This window comes from Lindgomyces ingoldianus (genome assembly GCF_010093535.1).
Source record: "Lindgomyces ingoldianus strain ATCC 200398 unplaced genomic scaffold BDR25scaffold_8, whole genome shotgun sequence".
NCBI classification, from domain to species: domain Eukaryota; kingdom Fungi; phylum Ascomycota; class Dothideomycetes; order Pleosporales; family Lindgomycetaceae; genus Lindgomyces; species Lindgomyces ingoldianus.
In genome coordinates, this window is record NW_022985169.1 from 390,963 (window position 1) to 408,821 (window position 17,859).

General features: G+C 51.6%; 11 protein-coding genes across 11 annotated transcripts; 6 read left to right on the forward strand and 5 right to left on the reverse strand.

Annotated features, from left to right (window-relative positions):
• Nucleotides 1–896: 896 nt before the first annotated feature.
• Nucleotides 897–1,680, forward strand: BDR25DRAFT_311867 (uncharacterized protein; the record flags this gene model as incomplete). Its single annotated transcript, XM_033691265.1, has 2 exons — nucleotides 897–989; nucleotides 1,030–1,680. 2 exons carry the CDS (start codon nucleotides 897–899, stop codon nucleotides 1,678–1,680), a joined length of 744 nt encoding a protein of 247 aa, XP_033550495.1.
• Nucleotides 1,681–2,052: 372 nt separating this feature from the next.
• BDR25DRAFT_217015 (NADP-dependent L-serine/L-allo-threonine dehydrogenase) lies at nucleotides 2,053–3,039 on the forward strand (the record flags this gene model as incomplete). The annotated part of the gene is made up of 3 exons (XM_033684893.1): nucleotides 2,053–2,342; nucleotides 2,471–2,945; nucleotides 3,001–3,039. 3 exons carry the CDS (start codon nucleotides 2,053–2,055, stop codon nucleotides 3,037–3,039), a joined length of 804 nt encoding a protein of 267 aa, XP_033550496.1.
• A 195-nt stretch (nucleotides 3,040–3,234) lies between these two features.
• BDR25DRAFT_301838 (uncharacterized protein) lies at nucleotides 3,235–4,008 on the reverse strand. The gene is made up of 3 exons (XM_033689661.1): nucleotides 3,859–4,008; nucleotides 3,519–3,710; nucleotides 3,235–3,442 (listed from the first exon to the last, which is right to left on the reverse strand). Exons 1-3 carry the CDS (start codon nucleotides 3,910–3,912, stop codon nucleotides 3,344–3,346), a joined length of 345 nt encoding a protein of 114 aa, XP_033550497.1. The 5' UTR covers nucleotides 3,913–4,008; the 3' UTR covers nucleotides 3,235–3,343.
• Nucleotides 4,009–4,390: 382 nt separating this feature from the next.
• On the reverse strand, nucleotides 4,391–6,371 carry BDR25DRAFT_256464 (GMP synthase-like protein). Its single transcript, XM_033686410.1, has 2 exons — nucleotides 4,686–6,371; nucleotides 4,391–4,624 (listed from the first exon to the last, which is right to left on the reverse strand). The coding sequence occupies exons 1-2, from the start codon at nucleotides 6,280–6,282 to the stop codon at nucleotides 4,587–4,589; spliced, it is 1,635 nt and encodes a 544-aa protein (XP_033550498.1). The 5' UTR covers nucleotides 6,283–6,371; the 3' UTR covers nucleotides 4,391–4,586.
• Nucleotides 6,372–6,509: 138 nt separating this feature from the next.
• BDR25DRAFT_281560 (uncharacterized protein) lies at nucleotides 6,510–7,828 on the forward strand (the record flags this gene model as incomplete). Its single annotated transcript, XM_033687899.1, has 3 exons — nucleotides 6,510–6,605; nucleotides 6,686–6,922; nucleotides 6,978–7,828. The coding sequence occupies 3 exons, from the start codon at nucleotides 6,510–6,512 to the stop codon at nucleotides 7,548–7,550; spliced, it is 906 nt and encodes a 301-aa protein (XP_033550499.1). The 3' UTR covers nucleotides 7,551–7,828.
• BDR25DRAFT_124311 (uncharacterized protein) lies at nucleotides 7,591–8,273 on the reverse strand. The gene has a single exon (XM_033683750.1). It carries the CDS (start codon nucleotides 8,003–8,005, stop codon nucleotides 7,631–7,633), a length of 375 nt encoding a protein of 124 aa, XP_033550500.1. The 5' UTR covers nucleotides 8,006–8,273; the 3' UTR covers nucleotides 7,591–7,630.
• Nucleotides 8,067–9,108, reverse strand: BDR25DRAFT_216856 (ubiquinol-cytochrome c r; the record flags this gene model as incomplete). The annotated part of the gene is made up of 4 exons (XM_033684890.1): nucleotides 8,067–8,248; nucleotides 8,355–8,505; nucleotides 8,569–8,657; nucleotides 8,814–9,108. The coding sequence occupies 4 exons, from the start codon at nucleotides 9,106–9,108 to the stop codon at nucleotides 8,067–8,069; spliced, it is 717 nt and encodes a 238-aa protein (XP_033550501.1).
• Nucleotides 9,109–9,628: 520 nt separating this feature from the next.
• On the forward strand, nucleotides 9,629–10,745 carry BDR25DRAFT_256475 (uncharacterized protein). The gene has a single exon (XM_033686411.1). It carries the CDS (start codon nucleotides 9,928–9,930, stop codon nucleotides 10,594–10,596), a length of 669 nt encoding a protein of 222 aa, XP_033550502.1. The 5' UTR covers nucleotides 9,629–9,927; the 3' UTR covers nucleotides 10,597–10,745.
• Nucleotides 10,746–11,255: 510 nt separating this feature from the next.
• Nucleotides 11,256–11,837, reverse strand: BDR25DRAFT_177596 (histone-fold-containing protein; the record flags this gene model as incomplete). Its single annotated transcript, XM_033684182.1, has 2 exons — nucleotides 11,256–11,521; nucleotides 11,774–11,837. Coding segments are annotated over 2 exons (330 nt in total), but the record flags the coding sequence as incomplete, so codon positions are not given.
• A 344-nt stretch (nucleotides 11,838–12,181) lies between these two features.
• On the forward strand, nucleotides 12,182–14,092 carry BDR25DRAFT_281573 (alpha/beta-hydrolase). The gene is made up of 2 exons (XM_033687900.1): nucleotides 12,182–12,976; nucleotides 13,025–14,092. The coding sequence occupies exons 1-2, from the start codon at nucleotides 12,386–12,388 to the stop codon at nucleotides 13,910–13,912; spliced, it is 1,479 nt and encodes a 492-aa protein (XP_033550504.1). The 5' UTR covers nucleotides 12,182–12,385; the 3' UTR covers nucleotides 13,913–14,092.
• Nucleotides 14,093–14,250: 158 nt separating this feature from the next.
• Nucleotides 14,251–17,635, forward strand: BDR25DRAFT_332522 (uncharacterized protein; the record flags this gene model as incomplete). The annotated part of the gene is made up of 6 exons (XM_033692756.1): nucleotides 14,251–14,308; nucleotides 14,727–15,305; nucleotides 15,379–15,884; nucleotides 15,932–16,257; nucleotides 16,311–16,665; nucleotides 16,718–17,635. 6 exons carry the CDS (start codon nucleotides 14,251–14,253, stop codon nucleotides 17,633–17,635), a joined length of 2,742 nt encoding a protein of 913 aa, XP_033550505.1.
• Between the last annotated feature and the right edge of the window lie 224 nt (nucleotides 17,636–17,859).

Genomic DNA, 17,859 nt, shown 5'->3' on the forward strand with positions numbered 1-17,859 from the left:
GAAACGATGAATTAGACTTATTCAAGGAGAGAAAAAAACGTACTTGAGAATTATGGGGAAACGTCTTAATCCGGAATCAAAACAACGTCTCAGTAGGGAGTAGGTATAATAGACTCGTAGTCCACCCTGCCGTTATTGATCATTAAAGAATTGTTAGAAGTTATATGCTATATGTGAGGGATGTTAAAGGAGTTAGAGATGAAAATGCAAAGAGCAGGAGAGGTGTGGTGTGTGCCTCAGATACTTGATCTTCACTCTGATGCTGGTGTGGGTAAAAATCTGAGGTAGTCGGCTGTCACTTGAGCGCAATCAGTCACCGTTTCAGGCCCGATCGTTTCCCGTTCACTGACCGGTTACTACCACGATCACTTTCCAATGGTGGTGGCCACCTCCTCGTTGAGGACAAATTAGCGACCTGTGGCGAACTTCGTCGTCAGGTCAACTAAGGGCTGCTAAGCAAGTAGAGCTGCCATGAAAACATTGACCATTTGTCGTCCGGTCACCTCAGGATAGATATCTGCCACAAGAGTGTCAGAAACGAGAATGCATCTTCCGTGGCAGAATACACCCTCACACTGAGACCTTCTGCATCTACAGACAAGTTTCGTACGCATCCACATTCAACATCTATCTCTCCAGAAAACTCTATTATACACGCACACACATACAACGTCTACCTCTCCAGCACATCCTCTCGCACCAAGCACTTCTGCACTTTCAAGACCATTCTCTACGTCCAACACTCCCTCAAATCAAGCCCTTCTGGGCCTCCAGATTGTTCTCTACACGTCCACACAAATCACACCATCTTCAATTCTTTCAGGGCTCCTCAACATCGGTCAATTCCCCAACTATATCCATAGCTTCCCATACACGACCTCTCATCATCGTTCGTAATGTCTCATCGTAGCTCCCAAGTTTGCACCCGCTGGGATGACGACGAAGATGACGACTTCTCCATAGGCGAATACCTGAAAGAGCACGGAGAGGTGACGCCCCCATCGATTGAAGAGCTTGGTCCACTTGCAGCGACCCAAACAGAATGACCCTACAGTCGATACCACTTATATGGCTACCGAGATCATCACGCTCGGCTCCCATGAAGATTCGACCAGCGAAGACAAATACGAAGAGTCAATCTCAATTTCAACCCCTCTGACGATTGCTCCTCCACCAGGCCCAAATCCAAGCATTCCATTGACCACCATCGCAGCCGCTAATGGCTCCGCCGTCACCATCCCAAACCGGCGGCCGTCGACATACCAGGACTGGGTGCAGTTGAAGTTGTGGTTAGGCTATCCAATCGATGGACACTTTGTGTGGCCTTCCAGATTGCGACATCAGATACAATCCCCAGGGACAGAGGCTGGAGACGGTAGCAGCAGCGCCAGCGAGAATATTGGTGGAGGGTTTAGCTCATCGGACTCTAAAACTTCAGGTTCTACCCGGGCCTCCTCTCCTACATCTGAGGAGATTGTTGAGGCAACTAAAGAAGAACCAGCTGGTAGCATCCGACCCAAACATCCTCGCTACAATCACACTATCACTGGTCTAGCCACTGCATCAAAATGGGCATATAGCAACCCGGCTGCCTTCCGCATCACTCGTTGCCGCCAAAAGAATCATGAAATCTACTCCAAATCAGTGATTCTCAAGGCACTAGAGTCAAGCCGACGTTGAAATTCCCGCCAAGCCACCATAATTCTCCAAAGCATTCTACATGACTCGCGCATCGGAAATAAACCGATAAACCGAATGCCCTCCTCCGAAGCCACCCCTCCATCTCCACATTTGCTCTATTTCCGCAACCCGCAGGTACATTCAGACTCTCCCACCTATTTATCTACAACCCAATTGACCACCCCGTTTCCGAATTTCAATCGTATGAATCTCCTTTCACGCAACACAACCCTCCACACCTCTTCCGCCCTCGCCTTCGTCAGAGCTTCGATCCTCGGCCGACCCCACCACCACCCCTCCTCCATATTGCGCAATCCCCCCCAATTCTTCCGCCTGCACTCCCACTACCAACACACCGCAAAAATGTCGTCCATGGCCCAACGACTAAAAGGCAAAACTATCGTGATTACAGGCGCATCCTCTGGAATCGGGAAATCCTGTGCTCTAGAATTCGCGCGCACCAGTCCCGAGGACTTGAAGATTGTTCTGACAGCGCGGAGGATCGATACATTGAAAGAGGTTGCAAAGGAGATAGAAGGATTTGCGAAGGGCGTGAAGGTGTTGCCGGTGAAGCTAGATGTTAGTAGGCCCGAGGAAGTGAGTGGGTTTGTGGAGGGACTGCCCGAGGAGTTTAGGGGCGTCGATGTGTTGGTTAATAATGCGTATGTTCTGTTCACACGAGTTTTATTTTTATTTTTTGCCCAAATGGTGGGCAGGTCAGGGCGTTTTTATATGCGATTGGACGCCTGTCTGCACATGTTCATGCCTTTACTAACTCGGAGTCGTTCAGAGGACTGGTTAAAGGCATGGCTCAAGCCCCTGACATCCTCCCCGCCGACATCGACACCATGTTTTCCACCAATGTAACCGGCCTAATAAACATGACCCAAGCCATCCTACCTATCTACAAGTCCCGCCCCGACGGTGGCAGCGGCGACATCATCAACATTGGGTCGATCGCAGGCCGGGAACCCTACCAAGGTGGTTCTATCTACTGCGCTACAAAAGCTGCCGTCCGCTCATTCACAGACGCCCTGCGCCGTGAGCTCATATCCACACGGATCCGCGTTATGGAGATTGATCCTGGGCAGGTGGAGACGGAGTTTAGCGTGGTGAGGTTTTATGGGGATAAGGAGAAGGCGAGGAAGGTGTATGAGGGGGTGCAGCCGTTGACACCAGAGGATATTGCCGAGGTGGTGGTGTTTGCGGCGGGTAGGAGGGAGAATGTTGTGCTTGCTGATACGTTGGTTTTTCCGAATCATCAGGTACGTGAATCCGAATTTGCTTGTCGTGTAGATGGACCTGGACTGATTAGGGTAGGCGGCTGCGACGGTTATGTATAGAAAGTCTGCACAGTGAGGAGTATGTGCTGACGAGCAATTACTAGGCTGGGACGGGAGGCGCTATGTACAAAAAGCTACTAAGGGAGAAGTTATAGACAGAGGGGGAGAATCACAAGACAGCGGAAGACAACCAGAATTCTTGGGGACATGTTGACACGCATCGCATAGCACCAACGTCAACAGACTAACAAACAATTCATCTGCCATCGCGGCAATACCATGCGCATAGTACATTATGTAATGTCACACATCCCAACTCTTCCGAACCCCAAGATGCCCCGCTTCTCCCTATATGTATGCTCCCATAAGTTCCCGAGTATCTATTTCTTCCCCTTCCTAGCCAAATAATCCTCCTCCTCCTCCCTCAACTCCTGATCAATTTTCGCACCCTTACTCGGCTCATTTCCATGTGCTCTTGCCTTCAGTCGATGAATTAGCCTCAGTTCCTCTAATCAAGCCAACCTAGAAAGACAAGAGAAGACAAGGCATATATACCGGCAACGTTGCATCCCGCTCATAACGCTCTTGTTCGATATCTTTCTGTTCCGGCTCTCGAGCACGCTGTTCTTCCCGCGCGAGCTTGTTGGCAATAGTACGCTCGTCTTTGGAGTCGTTGGCCAGATGGCTATTAGGTTTGCCTTCGTGAAAGCGAGATACTGTGTCGAGCTCCGAGTCTTTGTAGTTCCTCTGAAGGTTGTGAATTAACATTAAAGTCACATCTGGGGCCTGGGCTAAGTGGAAGAAGTAGAGGAACAAGTTATGAGTTGTGTTGGATTGAGTGAGTGGAGGAAGTAGAAGGACAAGTTATGGACTAGGTTGGATTGGGTGAGCGTACTTGGTCTCCTGCCTCATATACACCTGGGCCGCCGACGTTGGAGGTTCCGGACATAGTGGATGGATTGGGATTGGGTTTGTGAGGTTTGGGGAGATGGGTGGGCTAAGAGGCTGAGGACGATTCTTGAAGGTTCCAAAGACGTTGTAAGGCAATGATCTTTTCAAGTGTAGTTGCGGTTGCGGTTGTATTGAGTTTTAAGCTGGTAAGAAATCGTCTAGACACCGATGACGTCGTGATGAACGCATATTATATGTGGGTCAACACCATGCACTACTCCTGCACTGTCTGGACGAATTGCGAGGAATGAAGCTGGAGGACAGCCCAGTTTTCAACAGATGTTGCGCGTGGTGTTCTCTGCTTTGAAATTTCAGGCACGCTTGGTGTTGTACCACGGCTCCAGAAAGAACTTACCCAGCAACTCCATACACTCACCTGCGACAATGCTTGAAGAGTGACACTACCAATCTAGTTCGATTTTAACACCCCTAAGAGCAAGTAATATACGTTGGTAAAAATCCGCCAGAGTTTCATTCCGGAAGTGAATCCTTCTATTTCTATATATTCATAATAAGAAGGGGTAACTGGGTATCATAACACCTTCGTCTATCATCTATCATATATTCGCTCAAACACCAAAGTACCAATCTACCGTTTGCCAGCATCTGTACATCATCTCCTGTTGCTTTTATTGCATATGGCTCGTTCTGTCACAGTAGACTGACACCTGTCTACTCCATCTCGATAGTGCCAGGAGGCTTGCTGGTAACTAGTAGGCGGTAATTAGTTTCTCTCTCTTCACTTAGGGAATAGATGATGGGCGAACTTACTGTCATAGACAACCCGACAAACGCCCTCAACCTCATTAACAATCCTGCGACTAACCTTCTTCAAGAAAGCACCATCAAACGGATACCAATCCGCCGTCATGAAATCACTCGTCTCGACCGCCCGAAGCGCGATAACTTGATCATGAACTCTCTTATCGCCCATAACACCCACAGCCTTCACCGGCAACAGCGCCGCAAATGCTTGGCTGATCTTCCTGTACAATCCCGCCGCCCTAATCTCCTCAATGAAGATATAGTCCGCTTCCCGCGCAATGCGGACTTGTTCCGGAGTGACTTCGCCCAGGATACGGATAGCAATACCCGGACCCGGGAACGGGTGTCGCCAGACCAGATCTTCAGGGATGCCGAGATTCGTGCCGAGTTCGCGGACCTCGTCTTTGAAGAGCTCGCGTAGGGGCTCGATGAGTTTGAGGTGCATACCTTCGAGGAGGCCGCCGACGTTGTGGTGGGTTTTGATGGTTGCGGATGGGCCTTTGAAAGAGATGCTTTCGATGACGTCTGGGTAGAGGGTGCCTTGGAGCAGCCATTCGATTTCACCAGCGCGGGAGGAGCCTTGGGATTCGGCAGCAATTTTTTTGGCTGTTTCTTGGAATACTTCGATGAAGGTGTTGCCGATGATTTTGCGTTTCTTTTCGGGGTCGTCGGTGACGCCCTTTAGTCGGCCGAGGAAACGATCGGAGGCATCCACGACGGTGAGATTGATGCCGAGGCCTTTCGTCAGCGTCTCTTTGACCTGCTTTGCCTCGTCCAGCCTCAACACGCCGTTGTCGACTAGCACAGCGTGGAAGCGCTCGCCAATGGCCTCTTGCATCAACTTCGCCGCGACGGTCGAATCGACACCCCCACTGACAGCTCCAATGACTTGTCCCTTGTCGCCAACCAAAGCTCTGATCCTCGCAAGCTCTTGATCCACAAACTTGCCCATAGTCCAGTCCGTCTTAGCCTGGCAGATGTCGACAGCAAAGTTCTTCAGCAACTCCTTGCCCCTTGGGGTATGCGTGACTTCAGGATGGAACTGAATGCCATACAACATCTTATGTCTATGCGCTATGCCGGCGAATGGGGCATTACTGGTCGTGGCAGTCGTGACAAAGTCATCTGGCAAATGACTCAGCTTGTCGCCATGGCTCATCCACACCTCCATATCACCCTCCAGCCCCTTGAACAGCTTATCCACATGGCCGCCCATCTCCGCATCGCCGTGACTCTCCACTTTCAAATATGCATGTCCATACTCCCTCTTCTCGCCTGCCAGCACATTCTTCCCGAAATGCCACGCGATCTCCTGCAGCCCGTAACATATCCCCAACATGGGGACGCCGAGGGAAAACACGGCGGGGTCGACGTGCGGGGCATCGTCCCAGTATACGGAATATGGACCGCCGGAGAGAATGACGCCCTTAGGGGTCCAGGATAGCTCGGCGAGCTTTTGTGTGCACGGCAGCATTTCGGAGTAGACATTGAGTTCGCGAAGACGGCGGGTGATGAGGTGGGAGTATTGGGAGCCGAAGTCGAGGACGAGGATGGTGTCGAAGGTTTTGTTGGGTGGGATGGGATCAATGGCGTTGGTTGCCATCGTGAAAGCGGGTGCACGATAGGTGCAATTGGGGAAGGAGAGGGCACAGAGGGGAGGGTACAGCGGGGAGAGAGTGGGAAGCTGGGAGGGAAGCGCGAGGGAAGGACTGGATGGAAGAAGGAAGGAAATTTTTTGGTGGGGGGGACTGCAGGGGTCTGTGGGCCACGCTCCCAAAATTTCATGTTCTGCTTCGGACGTCCAGCCTTGAATTGTGCACGCAGCCCACAATGCCGAAACGAAAACCAAGAAAAGACCCAGAAGACCTGCCAGATGCGCCGGAAGGCAAGGGGAAGAGGAAGAATGAGGACTCGGATAGCGACGAGGTAGGCACGACCCTCGCGACCCTCACAGCCCCGCCATGCACCCAGTCTTCGATCCTAGAGCTTATGATGGATGCGCTTAGGATATGGATATGGTGAATGTCGACTTCGAATGGTTTGACCCCCAGCCTGCCGTCGACTTCCACGGCCTCAAAACCCTCCTGCGCCAGCTCCTTGACGTCGACGCCCAGCTCTTCGACCTCTCTGCGCTTGCCGACCTCATCCTCTCGCAGCCGTTACTCGGCAGCACCGTGAAGGTCGATGGCAATGAAAGCGACCCCTACGCCTTCCTCACCGTGCTGAATCTCTCAACCCATAAAGTGACTATGCGCCTCTCCCTACCTCTTCTAGCCCGCCCTTTAACACTCCTCGCAGGACAACAAAGTCATAAAAGACCTCACCACCTACCTCACCAAAAAAGCATCCTCCACCCCGTCCCTCGCACCCCTGTCTTCCCTCCTCTCCCAGCCCTCTCCCTCCCAAATCGGCCTCATCCTAACCGAACGCTTCATCAACATGCCCCACGAAACTGTACCACCCATGTACACCATGCTGCTAGAAGAAATCGCGTGGGCGCTGTCGGAAAAAGAACCATATGCCTTCACCCACTATCTCATTCTCTCGAAAACCTACGCCGAGGTCGCTTCGTCGCTGTCGTCGCCCGACCCACCACCACCTAGCAAGAAGAAGAAAGGAGGGGCAGCAGGAGGAAAGGGTAAGGAGGAAGAGACGTTTTACTTCCACCCGGAAGATGAGGTGTTGCAGAAGTATAGTCTGGGTTGGGGGAGCTTTGAGTATGATACTGAGGTGGATGAGGGGGCGAGTGACAGCAAGAGGGCATTCCAAGAGCTGGGGGTTAAGCCGAAGGGGCATTTGGTTTTGATTGAGGGGAAGAGGTTTGAGGAAGCCGTGAATGCAGTTAAGGAGTTCTTGGGCAGTGGGCAGTGAGATGGGGGATACGAGCAGGGAAAGTAGTGGATTCCGTACGGATATGGTGTCGGAGTAGCCTTCATTCAGGTGTCAGAAACTTATGTACAGGCAGGAGCACTGGGGAATACACAGGCAAGAGCACTGGGGAATGCACAGGCAGGAGCATTGGGGAATGTACAGGCAGGAGCATTGGGGAATGTACAGGCAGGAGCATTGGGGAATTGACAGGCAGGAGCACTGGGGAATGCACAGGAAGGAGCATTGGAGAACGCAAATGGGCGAATATAGGAAGCGGGTATGGTGAAGACTTCGCCTGATATAGACTCACAATTCTCACGTCCATGTCCTCGGCGGTGAAGGACTCTAAGCAATACATTCCTACCACACAATCCAGATCTATGAATCGCAGAGACAGAAAACATGTGATGGCTTCGCCTATCAACACAGTGCCACACCAAGCCTGCCATGCCCATTCCAGCTCAACCTCTCTTCCATTCTCGGATGATATTTTCTAATTTACACATAGCGAACTCTCTATCCGATAATTACCTTTCCATCCTCTGGGAATTCGTATGCGGGTACTTCAAGGTTGAGAGGTGCAGGACCCTTTCTTATGCGGCCGGAGATGTCGTAGTGGGAACCGTGGCACGGGCAGAACCAGCCGCCGAAGTCGCCGGCTTCGCCGATGGGGACGCAGCCAAGATGGGTGCAGACGCCTGAATGTATTAGTACGTTGTTCGCGTGCTCTAGGAAGCGAAGGGTAGCGAGGCGGAATAGGTATTGCCCTGCCGTGCGTGCGAAGGCTTAGACTTGTCCACATACCAAGCATGATCAACCACTCCGGCTTCTTCACACGTTCAGAATCCGGTTCCGGGTCTCGTAGACTCTCCCATTTTGTATCTTCAGCCTCCTTGATCTCATCCTCGGTGCGGTGTCGAATGAAGACAGGCTTGCCTCGCCATTTGATGATGACCTGCAATTCGATCAGCTTCCCTCCATCCGGAAATCCTCAATTAGCAGCAGCGGGGATGCGTACATTCTTGCCCTCGGGAATGGCAGCGAGGTCGATTTCAACCTTGGCTTGGGCGAGCACATCGGCGGATGCAGACATGTTGACGAGGAAGTCTGTTGCGGGATTTGTTAGCGCTGTCTTGTTCATCACACCATATCCCTAAACCGCCGTCCTAGCAGCCAATTGCACTTCCACATCTCAAAACTCCTCCATTATACCATTTCCAGTGCATTCCAGGGCTCGAGCAGTGATGATAGAGCAGTACCCACCTTGCACAGTCGCCTTCGCGCCCAAAGCCGACAACGCGCCCATCGTCCCCACCATGAAATAACTAAACACCTTCGGCCCGGTCTCACCCCCGCTCTTATTCCGATAGGCAGCGAAACTGGGGATCTTGGTCGAGGATCCGGAGCCCTTGAACGGGCTGTCGAAGGACGAGGTGCTGGATACCTCGGACACGGAGCGGGTCTGCTGGACGGCGGCGGTGCAGGCGCGCGCTGCGGGCAATTGGTGGGCGGTCCATGTGCGGGCGAGCGCACGCGTTGTGGTAGTGAGGGCGGGCATCGTGGCGGATGCGTGGGTGGAAGGATAAGGGGAAGAGAGAGCTGCGACGGCGGGCGTTGATGAGGTAGTGAGGTGAAGTTTGGAAAAGACGAAGAGGGATCGGGAAGGCGTTGATTGGTCGGAATTCGCCGGGCCGCTCGTTGGCCAAGAAGGAGCCGCAGACTTTGGTACAAACACTGTGTGCATCGTCATCATGGATGGAGGTTCGATTCATATTTTTACGCCTTGAAAACTTCGCACTGGCTATAGACTCTGTTCTACCTTGTATAACATGTGCGTTTACGGGGATTGAAACGGGCTCCAATCCATAACAGACCAACAAACTCCAAAGGTTAGCAAACTCTCTCGAACTCTCTCAAAATCACAGGCAGCCCGGAACTTGGAATGACCTCCTATTTGTTTGGTACGGTTTATACCAATCAGATGTGGCACCTCTTAGGCGGCGTCACTGAGTCGGATATTGCTTCCGTCAACGCTTGGCTTCTGCCTGCTGAACCTGCGAACTGAACCTTTGAATTGTCTTTAAAGCAGCCTGCGATCATCAATAGATCTCCCCCAGCAGGAATTGAGGACACTTACTGGCGAGTACTTGCTACTCAACTCAACCTCAGCAGATATCACACAGGGTTCACAGATAAGGCTGCATCCGCAAGTTCCTCTATTGCCTGCAAGGTCGACCTTTTATTTGACTCATAACACTTACTACCAGACCTTCGGACTACTTACACGCTCGTCCTCAAATTCTCGCCCAGACTTCTGAATAGAGCCTCAACTGCGAGTCTCCCTAACCCTCGAGACCACTCTCAACACCCCACAGCCATGCCATCACCAATCCCAGAACCCTCAAACCCCCTCCCCACCAAACGCAAGCAACCCGCCTCATCCCCCAACCCCGAATCCAGTGAACCCAACGAATCCAAACGCACCGAACCCAAACGTTCCAAGCCCACCGCTCCAACCCTCACTTTAACAAACCACACAGGCGACATCTTCTCCGCACCCCCAAACACCCTCCTCATCCACGCGTGCAACACGCAAGGCTCCTGGGGCGCCGGCATCGCGGCCGCCTTTCGCGACCGCTACCCCAACGCCTACCTTCAATACCGGTCCCACTGCCTCAAAGCCCACGACCCGAGGGCTAATCCAGTGCCAACGGGTTCTTGTCTCCTGATTCCGCCTTGTGAGACGGGGGATGTGCCGAGGCATTGGATTGGGTGTTTGTTTACCAGTGCAAAGTATGGGAGGGCGAAGGACAGGCCGGATGTTATTCTAACAAATACCGGGCCGGCAATGAGAGATTTATTGGAGGAGGTTAGGGCGAGGGAGATGGGGACCGAAGGAGAGGGGGAGGTGGTGAGTGGGATAAGGATGTGTAAGATTAATTCCGCAAGATTTGGGGTGCCGTGGCATAGGACGGTGGAGGTGTTGGAAGGAATTGTTGTTGAGGAAGGCTGGAAGGGGGATGCGGAGGTTTGGTCTATTGATTAGTGAGAGGGGCTAAAGGGACTTGTTGATTTGGGGAGTCCGGTTTGAAAAGACGTTGGTTTGTGAGGTTGTGGGTATGGCATTTGGGTTCAATTGCGTATAATTTTTTGCTGGAGACATGAGAGTACTAGTTATTTTGGTATCGTACCTGCATTCATGCCGTGATTGTTCGGAATAGAGTTCGTCTTTCCTTCAAAGAATCAGTCTGCCCCAAACGCCAGACTTTATGTTCCCTTAACTCCATGCGCCATGCGAGTACCGACGGAAAGACTCTCTCAAATACAGCCCCGTTACCTCGTCCCATTAATAGCCGTGAAGCCACTCGGACGTCGCGTCGTCGGACTCGATCCATTTGCCTTCGGGCCGCGCATCTCCATCTCAATCTGCTTAGCTGCAGGATCCTCTTCCTCTTCCTCCTGCGCAGACATCGTCTCATCACGATCCACGTCCATCAACTCCGGAGCCTGTTCATTACCCATCTCCTCCTCTTCCTCTTCCTCCGCCACTTTCTCCTCCACATGCCCATTCTGCACCGGCCCATTAGCATTCACCCCATTCCCAGCCCCAGCCCCAGCCCCAGTCCCATTCACAGTGCTTGGCCCCGCATCCACCCCATTCAACACGGCTTGAATTCCGGGCTCCTTCGCCTTCCCACTCTCCTCTCTCCTCTTCTTATATTCCTTATACGTAACGGTTCTCGGTACCACATCGACCAAAAACTCCAGATTATCCGTCTTAGCGACCGCAGACGAAACGTCGCGGTATTGGATATTCCGACGCGGTTTCCGCTCCGCTTTGACGACGTTGTGGGTAGTGGTTGCTAGGTGTTGGATGAACATCTCTGTGGCTAGTGCGATGGCGAAGGAGGCATTCTTGGAGACATGGGTGCGGTCGGGATCTGCGGCGATGATTTTTTGGACTCGGGCGACTGAGGTAGCGGGGCCGTTAGTCCGGTATTTATACGACATGGTCAATATGTGAATGGGAAAGATATTTTTGTGATTGGGTATGGAATGGGCGTGTACGAGGGAGTATATTCAGTCGGTGAGGCTCCTCTGATGCCCAGCGCACGTGGAAGTCTGGGGAAGGCATGATCCACGGTGTGCCTGATCGTGGCGCACGATTGAGAACAATGGAGGAAGAACAAGGTGAAAATATGTAAAGAAGAAGGGGAACTTACGAGGCAGCGATACTTGGCCACTGACTTCTCGGGGAGGAGCGATTGGGGTGTTGTTGTACGGCATCGTGGAAGGAGCTTTCCCCGAACTTCGCGCGCAGCCTTGAAGTTGGAGCCGTGTAGAGTTGAATTGAGGGTGTTTAGATTCTCACAACAGATTAGCTGGAATATATATGGGAGTCCAATACGTTTCGCGATTGGTTTGACGCGGTATTTGCGGGTAGAAAGGTAAATGTCGTGGGTGAGACGCGTGGGCTGTGGGCGAGGAGGTTCACTTGACCATTCTCACAAAAGTTGAAGTGTTTGCACAGTTGTCAAACTTGTGGCGCGTGAGCGTCCAGCCACAAGGACTCGATCCGTAAGAATGGTCAGCACCGTCATGGAAGTCTGGCTGGTGTTTCAGGCAATCATCAACACAAACACAATCCGTATTTCATCGATTAGGACTTCATCATTAAGCAAGAAATATCTCCTCCAGATCCCAGGAGCTCTTCGTTAGCCGACCAAATCCATCCTCAGAAGCATTGCATTCCTTTGCCCAATGAATTGCGTCTGTGGCGCTTCAGTCATCACCATCAAGACATACACAAAGCTTAGTTGAGGGCAATTGGAACAATGAAGTTCTTCCAGTCCATTTCTCTTCTTTTTGCGGGGTCCCATCTGACGTTCTCGTCTCAAATCCCCCTCCAAGAGTCGACCGAGGAGCAAGAAGTCAACGCATTTCAAGTCTACCGAAGCCAGTACTCTGAGCATTCAATTCGCATCAAACAGCAACAAAATGAAACCCTCTGCAATGCCCATTCGAAGCAATACACCGGCTGGCTCGATGTTGGATCAAAGCATCTCTTCTTCTGGTACTTTGAATCTCAGTCTTCTCCCTCAGAAGACCCACTCCTCCTCTGGCTCACCGGTGGGCCTGGCGGCTCTTCGATGATTGGAATGCTGCAGGAGATGGGTCCTTGCGTAATCAATGAGCATGGCAATGGCACTAAGTATAACGAATATGGTTGGAGCAGGAACGCGAATCTCATCTTTGTGGATCAGCCCGCTGGAGTAGGCTTTTCGTATATCGATAAGGGGATGCCTGTTCCTGCGACTAGCTTCACGGCTGCGGAAGATATGCATCACTTTCTGCAGCTGTTTGTCAGCGAAGTCTTCCCTGATTTGTTAGGGCGGGACTTCCATATCTCAGGAGAAAGTTATGCAGTAAGATTACCCTAACCACAAAATTAATCTATCTAATCATACAATCAGGGCCACTACGTCCCAATTCTCGGAGCTCAAATCGTTTCCCAAAACCTCTTGTACCCGCACCGCCCTCAGGTCAACTTAGCTTCCATCCTCGTAGGCAACGGCTACGTCTCACCCCTGGACACAGCCTTTGGCTACTGGGAAACCCTCTGCACCACGAACCCCGGCATCAAATCGCCCATCTTCAATAGCACACGCTGTGACATCATGGCCTCCAATCTCCCCCGCTGCATGAATCTCGCCCAGGTCTGCTACCAGCACCCGGACCCTGCAATCTGCGCCGCCGCTAGCACAATATGCTGGAACGGCGTAATCTCACATTACGACAGTGAATCCGGCCCCGGCGGTCGCAATCGCTTTGACATCACCACTCCATGTAAGACGAAAGACGAACTCTGCTACCCCGAAATCCCACATATCCAGGAATATCTGAACCTACCATGGGTGTGGGAGGCTTTGCAGGTCCCCAAGGCGCTCCACAACTACTCCATTTTGTCGGAGGAAGTCGCTATTGCTTTCACGCTAACGAACGACGAAGGCATCAGCACACAACCCCAAGTCTTGTATCTCCTTGAAAATGAAATCGATGTGTTGTTCTACCAGGGGAATCTCGACCTCGCGTGTAATACCGCGGGAAATATACGCTGGGCGAGTAACATGCTGTGGAGTGGACAGCCGGCGTTTGTAGCGCAGGCGCCGCGTGCATGGAAGGATGGAAAGAGGGATGTAGGGTGGTTTAAGGAGGTTAAGGTGAAGATGGGAGGGGGTGAGAGGGAGACGACGTTTGCTTTTAGTACGGTGGATGGGGCAGGCCATTTGGTGCCGTATGATAAACCGAAGGAGGCTTTTGCGTTGGTGTCAAGGTGGCTGGGGGATAGAAGCTTTGCTTAGCTGGAGGGTTTGTGGAGTGGATGGAAGAAAAAGGAGGTGGATCTAGTAATGTAGAGTGAGGATGGAAATGGGGGAGATTTTGCGGTTTCTAACTTGTATATTAGGAATATGAACTATGGGGATTAGCAAAGAAATGGTAAAGATAAATAAATGGATAGTATATTCGGAACTTGAACTGAGGGACTAGACAGAGAAAAGGCTTCGATAAATAAACGGATACCTAGTATCATCGCCGCTGCCACAGAATATACGCTAGAACTATATAACTCGTTGGCGTTAATGCCAACTTAGGTTAGAGTGTTAAAGGATGTCACTTTCTAATTATATTGGAACCTACCATGTTCGCTCCTAACAGTATTTCGCCATCTATCAACCCGGTGAGACGCAAGTTGCAGGGTAAGTTTAGTGCATGAAGACTGCACTTTATTCTCTTGTGAAGGGTACTATCCAGATAATAGTCTGTTGTATGCGTATTCACCTAATATGATAGCACAAGTTAGTAAGAGGCTTTTTCTGAGATAGTTTTGCTGAGATTCGGTCTGCTTCATTGTGTTTAGCCGTTGCTTTCAGGACCGAAACTCCAAATACGCGATAAGGAAGAAGCTCCTACAATTCCTAGAACTAAGCACCTTTCCATAGCGATCCTAGGTACTATGAAGCTATTTTTAATTCTCATCTTGGCAAGATAATTATTGCCATTGTGTGCTGATGTTCAAGACTATCAATCTCTTCATCGATATCGAAGTTGTGGCGCAGTCAAGCTACGACCTGCGACCAGCCTCAACCTCAGCCTCTCAAAGACCTCAAGCTCTAGCTCGCAAGCTGCCCAACGTTCCACATATCCCATGCCCTCGACGACCTCACGATGAGATGAATCGCCGCTCCGGATCCACCTCTGAGACGCGCCAAACCCAAACCCAAACCCGACACCAACCTACACACTCTTCGTCCTTCACGCCCTCGCTCCGCCGCCGCAACACCTCCGTCTCTCTCCGCTCCGATCCCGAGCAAGCCAACGCCGAAGCTACTGCCGCCAGCGCGGAACATGTCATACATGAGGAGATCGCGGAGATCAAGAGATACGAGGACTTCACAACAATAGACTGGGTGCAGGATGCAGCACGAGAGCAGTTGCGTCGACGCGCAAGGAGGAAGGAAAGAGCGGGGGTTTGGGAGCGGGCGGATGGCCGAGGGCTATCTTGGAGGGGGAAGGTTAGCGAAGCTTATGACGCGGGACAGGCTTGGATAGTGGTGACTCTGGTGGGAGCTGCGATTGGGTTGAACGCTGCTTTTTTGAATATCGTGACTGAGTGGTTGAGTGATATTAAGTTGGGGCACTGTACCACGGCGTTTTATCTGAATGAGAATTTTTGCTGTTGGGGTGCTGAGAGTGGTAGGTTTGGACATTGGGCCCTGCATACCGTGCTGGGATTGGCATTTGAGAGGAAGGGCTAATCTTTGAATAGGCTGTCCTGAATGGAAACGTTGGAGTGGGTTCTGGCCCATAAACTACGTTTTCTACATACTATTCGCCGCGCTGTTTTCTTTGACGGCTGCTACGCTCGTCAAGTCGTTCGCTCCCTACGCTGCGGGATCAGGGATATCGGAGATCAAATGCATTATAGCGGGGTTTGTGATGAAAGGGTTTTTGGGAGCTTGGACGCTGGTGATTAAGTCGATCGGGTTGCCTCTGGCGATTGCTTCGGGGCTTTCGGTGGGAAAAGAAGGACCCAGCGTACATTATGCTGTATGCACTGGGAACGTGATATCACGGTTCTTCGACAAATACCGACGGAATGCTGCGAAGACGCGAGAAATCCTAAGCGCGAGTGCTGCGGCAGGCGTTGGGGTTGCGTTCGGCAGTCCCATAGGTGGGGTGCTGTTCTCTTTGGAAGAGATGTCGAACTACTTCCCACTGAAGACGATGTGGAGGAGCTACTTCTGCGCCCTGGTAGCCACGGCTGTCTTAGCCGTAAGACTGACCTTCCTAGAATCTACTCTAAAGCTCACAGAGTATAGGCAATGAACCCTTTCCGGACTGGCCAGTTGGTCATGTTCCAAGTCAAATACGATCGATCCTGGCATTTCTTCGAGATCCTCTTCTACTTGATCATCGGAGCATTTGGCGGTCTCTACGGAGCCTTCGTGATCAAGTGGAATCTGCGGGTGCAGGCGTTTAGGAAGAAATACCTGGCAAAGTATCCGATTTTGGAATCGGTTACTTTGGCTGTTATTACGGCTATGATTTGCTACCCGAACATGTTTCTCAGGATCGATATGACTGAGAGTATGGAGATCCTGTTTCTGGAATGTGAGGGTGGTCATGACTATGATGAGCTCTGCGAGTAAGTCGGTTCCTAGAGACTGTCATTCTGGAATCATGTTCTAAACTGCGTAGCCACCAAAATCGTTGGCACATGATCATCTCACTCGCGATTGCAACTGTTGTTCGAACTTTGCTCGTCATTATTTCTTTTGGTTGCAAAGTCCCGGCGGGTATTTTCGTACCCTCGATGGCTATTGGGGCCTCCTTTGGTCGAATGGTGGGCATATTCGTTCAACATTTACATGAGTCCTTCCCAAGCTCCGCATTCTTCGCCGCTTGTGAGCCAGATGGACCATGTATTACACCCGGGACGTATGCATTTCTAGGTGCTGCAGCTGCGCTTAGCGGGATCATGCATATCACAGTGTCTGTTGTGGTCATTATGTTCGAGCTCACTGGAGCTTTGACATATATTCTTCCGACTATGGTACGTCACTTGAATAGCCATCCATATCCTGCACGTACTGACACCTTCATAGATCGTGGTCGGCGTCACAAAAGCCGTCGGGGAGCGCTTCGGCCACGGCGGCATCGCCGACCGCACCATCTGGTTCAACGGCTTCCCCTTCCTCGACAACAAAGAAGAACACACCTTTGGCGTCCCCGTATCCCAGGTCATGGCGTCTCACATAATTTCCCTTCCAGCCACCGGCCTCGAGCTCCGCGCGCTAGAATGCATCGTAAATGAAAACCAATACCAAGGCTACCCTATCGTTGAAGACGCCAACTCTAAGACTCTCATTGGCTACATTGGTCGAACTGAGCTTCGCTACGCTATCGATCGCGCAAAACGTGACCAGCTCGCCCCCGGACACGCGAAATGCTACTTCACCGCCTCAGGAACTGGGGTTGATAGTCGTACATTGTCGTCTTCAATCCCCGCAGTCACGTTCGACACGATGTCCGCAACATCCTCCAGCCTCCGCATCGACCTCTCCAAATTCATTGATCCAACCCCACTCACCGTGCACCCCCGCCTCCCGCTCGAAACAGTCATGGAGCTCTTTAAAAAAATGGGACCGAGAGTCATTCTCATCGAGTACCGCGGAAGACTAACGGGACTCGTGACGGTTAAAGATTGCTTAAAATACCAGTTCAAGGTTGAGGCGCATGAGAATCCGCAACAGGGGAGTGGATTGTTGGATGAAAGGCAGGAGATGGTTTGGAGTGTTATTAGAAAGACGGCGGGGTGGGTGGATGGGAAGTTGAATTGGGTGAGGAAGAGACTCAGGATTGGAGGCGGAGATATTAGGTTGTTGAGTCCGGTTAGTCCGGGGAGTGGTGCTGAGGATGGGGGAAGGGATGCTGGGCTGGGGAGAGGGAGGGATAGTGATGAGGGGGTGGATGTGGATGTAGAGGTGGAGTTGGAGGAGAGGGGAAGGAGAGGAGGCAGATAGGTTGTTGTTAGGAATTGCATCTTTTGTTAATATAGGTATGGTGTTGCGGTATTGGCTGTGACAAATGTGTATGATGCCTGTCTGCGGTAAATATTCGCGTGGTCTGCCGGACTTCGGGAGTTTATATGATTATGGTTCGTCCACGTCATGTCAGATTTATACTCAAGAGTTCCATGTTGACAGCTCGCATGCGTTTGGAGACGGGTTCAGCCGAACCTGGTCGT

What these genes read in the sequence shown, in the direction of transcription:
- BDR25DRAFT_281573 (XM_033687900.1), top strand. Translation starts at nt 12,386, where the DNA reads ATGAAGTTCTTCCAGTCCATTTCTCTTCTTTTTGCGGGGTCCCATCTG. An exon ending in TCTCAGGAGAAAGTTATGCA is followed by an intron (nt 12,977 to 13,024) that starts GTAAGATTACCC and finishes TCATACAATCAG; the next exon opens with GGCCACTACGTCCCAATTCT.
- BDR25DRAFT_301838 (XM_033689661.1), bottom strand. Translation starts at nt 3,912, where the DNA reads ATGTCCGGAACCTCCAACGTCGGCGGCCCAGGTGTATATGAGGCAGGA. An exon ending in TATATGAGGCAGGAGACCAA is followed by an intron (nt 3,711 to 3,858) that starts GTACGCTCACCC and finishes CACAACCTTCAG; the next exon opens with AGGAACTACAAAGACTCGGA. An exon ending in AGCGGGATGCAACGTTGCCG is followed by an intron (nt 3,443 to 3,518) that starts GTATATATGCCT and finishes CATCGACTGAAG; the next exon opens with GCAAGAGCACATGGAAATGA.
- BDR25DRAFT_256475 (XM_033686411.1), top strand. Translation starts at nt 9,928, where the DNA reads ATGCCATCACCAATCCCAGAACCCTCAAACCCCCTCCCCACCAAACGC.
- BDR25DRAFT_124311 (XM_033683750.1), bottom strand. Translation starts at nt 8,005, where the DNA reads ATGGGCATGGCAGGCTTGGTGTGGCACTGTGTTGATAGGCGAAGCCAT.
- BDR25DRAFT_256464 (XM_033686410.1), bottom strand. Translation starts at nt 6,282, where the DNA reads ATGGCAACCAACGCCATTGATCCCATCCCACCCAACAAAACCTTCGAC. An exon ending in TTGTCGGGTTGTCTATGACA is followed by an intron (nt 4,625 to 4,685) that starts GTAAGTTCGCCC and finishes ACCGCCTACTAG; the next exon opens with TTACCAGCAAGCCTCCTGGC.